This window comes from Etheostoma spectabile, chromosome 23 (assembly GCF_008692095.1).
Source record: "Etheostoma spectabile isolate EspeVRDwgs_2016 chromosome 23, UIUC_Espe_1.0, whole genome shotgun sequence".
NCBI lineage: Eukaryota > Metazoa > Chordata > Actinopteri > Perciformes > Percidae > Etheostoma > Etheostoma spectabile.
In genome coordinates, this window is record NC_045755.1 from 19,267,872 (window position 1) to 19,273,610 (window position 5,739).

At 39.6% G+C, this 5,739-nt stretch overlaps 1 protein-coding gene across 1 annotated transcript in view; it reads right to left on the reverse strand.

Annotated features, from left to right (window-relative positions):
- Nucleotides 1–5,739, reverse strand: part of abcc9 (ATP-binding cassette, sub-family C (CFTR/MRP), member 9) — a 66,500-nt gene that overhangs the window by 12,724 nt on the left and 48,037 nt on the right. The window contains 2 exon segments of the mRNA XM_032505239.1: nucleotides 1,705–1,783; nucleotides 4,163–4,293. Of these exon segments, the coding sequence (XP_032361130.1) occupies nucleotides 1,705–1,783; nucleotides 4,163–4,293 (210 nt within the window).

Below are 5,739 nucleotides of genomic sequence, written 5' to 3' on the forward strand. Positions count from 1 at the left end.
AAGTGAAATGTTCATGCCATGGGACCTTACACCAAAGGAAAGGAGATATTAAGAGCTGCAAAGATAATTAACTCACTATTTTGATAAAAGATTAATCTGAGTAATATTAAAGAATAAAAGCTGTCTGAAAATACTCTGACTGCAGCTTAAGTTTAAATATTTTCTAGTTTCTCCTCTGTGACAGTAAACTGAATATCTTTGAGTTGTGGACGAAACAAGACATTTGAGGACGTCATCTTTGGCTTTGACCCACATTTTTCACCATTTATGACATTTTAGAGACGGAATCACTACTCCATTAATCAGACTAAACGGATTAGTTGACAATGAAAAATAATTGTTAGTTTTAGCCCGAAAGATAATTCTGTCCCACAGCACTTAAGAGACGCACCATTCAGCCCTTCACAAAAACAAACGATGAACCTATCTTGCATAAATTTAACAATACATTCATTATCATTTAAAAAGGTATAAGTGACCTCCTGTCTAACAGCAATATATTTTGAAGTATTGTCTTTATCTTATAAGTGGATCAGAGGAAATGGCCCAGAAGAGCATGGCGATCAAAGACAAAATGAGGGACAGATGGAGCTGTTTTTTGGGTAAAGTAGAACTCAAGAGCTACTCAAGGCAACAACGCCGAGGGAACATTATCATATGAATCATTTCCTTTAATGAGACATAAACACACTCAACCAGGGAAAGACAGCAAGACAAAAGGAAGATGAGAGCGACTAAAGGCCCTGTTTTGACGATCTAAGGGCACGGCGTGAAGCGCATGGCTCAGCTGCGTTTAGGGCGTGTCCAAATCCACTTATACTTAAAAAGTGTCCGTGCGCCAGGCGCATGGTTCAAAAGGGTTGCACTTAATGTCTTAATTAATTCATGAGTGTGTTTTGGGCGTAACATGCAATAAGCCAATTAGAGCGTTTGTACCTTGGCGCATTGCTATTATGACCATTTCTATTTTTTACAAGCATAGTGTGCGAGCACTGTGCACGAGGCTAAGCACATTTTACTAATGCGCTGCTAAAACAACAATGAAGTGTTGAGCTACTGACTTTAGACCAGGTTTTAGTTGGTCAATGGTGCAATCACTTTCTGCTGCTGCAAGATAGCAATACGCCCAGAATTGACTTGAACACACTTCCCTGTGAGACCAGCACGCCCGTGGGCGCAAAGATGGACGCAGGTGCATTTGCTATTTAAACGAGGCGGGCGCTGGACAGGACATTGACACTTGTGTGGGGTTTTGCGCTGCGCCGCGCCGGGTGCAAGATAGGGCCCTAAAGCTGAAGCAAAGATAAAGAAGTGGAAGCAAAGTGAACTCTGTCTTTCTGTGTTACCGTTAGGGGTGTAAATTGCACGTTTTATCACGCTGCGATATTTTATTGATTCTTAGGACAACAAAAGGGATGTTGGGTGACACACTTCTTGTTGTCGACATATTATATTATATAAAACGGAGGCTAGCTTACCCCTCCCTTATTTTGGCTGGAACACGTTGGCACAGTTAGTTTTTGTTGGCGTTTGTGGAGCCTAAGCTGTCTACTGAGACCGCTTTTTTTTTTACAGTGTGTTCAGGGGACAGGCAGCTAGGGGACAGTGAGAAGATGTTTGCTGTATGTGACAAGAAATGTGGCAAAAAAAAAAATGTGACATTGCTTAGAGCACCTTTAACAGTGGGACATCAGGCAGACTCACCTTCGAAAATATCCACCATGTTGAAAAAAGCCAAGGACAGAGAAGACTTGCCGCTGCCAGTGCGACCGCAGATTCCCACCTGACGGTAAAGAGAGAAGAGGCAGGCAATAAGCTTCACTGTGACACGGCGGTGAGACATCAGACACCGGTGTGATAACAGAGTGGCAGCTACGTGCTGCGTGTGGATGGAGTTTTGCTCACTTAGTGTCAGTTCAATGTTTAATGGAGACACATGGCTGTGACTTCAAAGGAAAAGTCCAGATTTAATAAGAAGAGACCCACCAGAGACCCATTTTGGTCTTTTTTATGGGGGGCCAGGGCGTCTATGTGGGGGAGATAGCAGGTCAACCATAGATGCCACATGTGATGTGTGAAGTGATGTACATCATCTAAAAGCTGGCTCAGCACTGCGTGTAAATTCTTTTCGATATAGACATTGTGTTTTGGTTTGGCATTTGCCTGTAACAGTTTCAACATAATTGCATAAATAATTTACGTAATTGCAGTTTCCTTGTTTACCGCAATTAATTGCTAACATTGGCTAAGGTCTCAGGTAATGAAGGTGCCAAATTGGCCAAAATGTAATTATATGACACTATACAGGGTCACAGCAACAAAAATGAAAAAGGTGTGCATACGGTTTGAAAAAATGTTTATGATAATAAAAAATAATAAAGCCTATGTTTACTTTGGCTATTTGTGTTACTACATTATCTGGGTCCCATAACAGTGAAACAACCAAAAGATATAACCTGGAATTCATTCAAAAGTTAAATTTGTTTAGAAAAGTAATAAATAACTAAATTTTTTCTAAATTGACTGAAAGAGACAATTATATTGTTAACTGCAATCAGTCCTGAGACAGTTAATTACACAGCAAAATTTGGATTTGTTACAGCTTTAGTTATTCAAATGTTGAATAGTGTATAAGGGCTTACAGAACTATGACAGAGGTATGTGATGGCCATTCTCATGTTTAATTATGTCCGATAAGTTGTTGCAGCACTTTCTGGTCTGAAACCATTTGTTACACACATTGGGTGCAACGTTTTACAATTTCTTAAAATTCGAGAATTGCAAAAATCCATCCAAAATACAACATTAAGACACCAAGACCTTGAAGAAAAATCCACGTTGTGACACCTGCTCAGAAGTCGCACCACTCGCGCTGCTTTCAGCTGCTGGAAAGCCAACCACTACCACGTGTTTTGCGTGAAGGTAAATACTTTTTGGCGTAAGATTTACACAGAATTAGTGACTATATTTGGGCCAAAAACTATTTTCATTGCATCAAACTCCTTTTTGGGCTACTACCGTCAACATCCACAAAATTTGAAAACAAAATACCTATGTGGTATACTGAGTGTAGCTGCACAAAAAGCAATGACAAAGAAATGGCTTAAACCAGACACCCCATCTTTAGAGAATGGGTATGACATCATCTATGAAATCTTTGTAATGGAAAGAATCACCTTCTCCGTGAGGCTTCAGGAAATTAAATTTGGAAAATGTACAGTATATTTCCCTGAGACGCCCTTCTCCTTCGTTTAAATTTGTTTATGTAACTAATTTATTACTATTATCTCTAATGTTAAACAGCCCATGTTCTCTTCTATAAGTACTTCGTAAAAAGCTTAAAAACGGGTTTGGGGTCCCCTGCTGGAGCTGCTGCCCCTGCGACCCAAACCCGGAGGAGTGAACGGAGATGGAAGGATGAAAAGATGGATCACTCTGGAAAAGTATTAAAAGATGACTGTGTGTCAAATATTTTTCGGTGATTGGATAGCAAGCACTTCTGTTCTGGGAACTGCTCAGAAACCCCCTTACTGTCTGTATATCTAACAAATCAATACATCCCCTGAAGGCCCTAGGACTCTAGTTTGTAGTTGAAAAGTTTAATGAGATCGGGTCATTTTATTATGAGTGACACCAAGTCACAAATCAATCAAAATGGTCTCACCAAAATGAAATGGCTATCAAGAACATCATCACACTTGGGCGCTCACCTGCTAGAGCACGCACCCATATAAAAGAGACTAAATCCTCTACGCCTTGTTTTGGTGGAGCATGTGTACGTTCAAAAGTTGTTTTAGTCGTGCGAGAGAAATCTCGGATTGGACAGATCTTCGATTTACCCTGCAGAGATCTGAGGAGCAGTTAACCATAGTCCTAATTAATCCACCAAAGTTTAAAATGCCAACACAAAGAGAGTGGAAGGCAACAGAAATCCGGCCAAATGTCCGGCAGCACCGGAACAATCACGGAAATGAAATGTCATTGATATAGAAGATTCATATGATAACGATATCTTCACTCTAGCTTTAAAACGTAGCCGGCTACATCCTCTGAAAGACAGTAATGTCAATTGAGATCGCTGGGTCTCTCAATATAACCCACAATGTTACATTTTGACCATTGAAACCCCGCCCCGCTCTCTTCACAGCTTCCCGATAATTACCTTCTGGCCTGGTTCGATGAACATGTTGACGTGTTTGAGCACTGGTTTGAGCATGGGATCGTAGCGCACGCACAGCTCCTGGATCTTTATCTCGCCGTTCTGAGGCCAGTTCTCGGGCACCTGAGAGGCATCTGCACGGAGAGAAGCACAGGAGGGTTGATTTCTGAAAGACACTGGTGCAGAAAACACTGGGAAATGTGGAGTCTCAGACCACTAACAGTGTGCCAGCTGTCTATGTTATTATCCTGGCTGGTGTAAACATGAGCATATATACACCATAACGCCCATGTCATAACACTTGCAGATAAAGTGGTGCTTCCATCCTAAATATGCTTTTAAACAAATGTTTGACTTGGGTACATTCACAAAAAGACCCTAGATTGCATTTTGGCGAGAGTTACACTTTAAATCAGCATGCTAAAACACTCAGTGAAAATTCTAACATGCTAGCAGTTTAACAGGCATAATGTTTATCATGGTCACCATCTTAGTTCATTTTCTTAGCATGAATGTGTGAACCAAAATTACAAGTTTTGGGGCTATTTTACTGCAAACTCCAGTTTGTAACACAGGCTTTCCGTTATAAATGTCGAATCTCCAAACTCAAGTGACGTCACTTGAGCAATTTTTCAAGGCGGAGGAGTATCCCTGAGTCACATTATTCATATTACTACACTGACAAGTGTAGTAATATAGTTCTTCTTCCCTAACTTTGGGGATACATTTTACTTTTCATCAATTTGCTGAAAGCTTCAATGATGTCAGAGAGAAGGAATCCTGTTATTTGTCCGTCTGGGGTTTTCAGATAATTTATTGTAAAGCACAGGTTTGAGAGGAAAAGTCAATGAGAGAATTAGCCCTTATATGAGATACTTTACTTTTTGAATATTTCAATCTGGGGGGAAAAGCTAGTCTTTCTTTTACTGTCTTTTTTTCTTTTTACTTGCTTTTTTTCCAGCCATCCTTCAAACTCAAATTGTTTTGGTCATGTTTCTCGAAATAGCTGCTCCATCTTGATGAAAGATCCTTTTGTCAGTTTTCCTTTTTTGTTCAAGATTTGAAAAGGTTTGGTTAGATATCCGTAATCTCATTGGCACTACTCCAATAAAGTTTAAAGTCAAATAATGAAAAGTCTCTTATCATCTCTCCTGCCAAGAAATACATTCCTGCAGCATTTGTATTCCACCATAGCAACCGCACATCCCATAAACCCAAAACACAGCTTCTGGACTCCTAAGCAAAAGATGAAACTGTGGACTTCATCACTCACACACACACACACACACACACACACCTGTGTTTATAATGTGTGAAATCTTATGTCTAAATGTGTGTGGAAGGTGACTCTTAAGTTAAGTACTTACTTTATCTGTTATGCTGAAGTTGTTTAATTTTTTAACTCTTGTTTTTTTTACTGATGTTAGTGAAAGGCTACTGGGAATTTAGCAGTTATATTAGAAAAATGATATTTGCAGGACATGGACATGCAGGAATGAGATCCTTCCCTACATTTTGGCTTTGTTTTGCTGCTTAGATATATATATATATATATATATATATATATATATATATATATA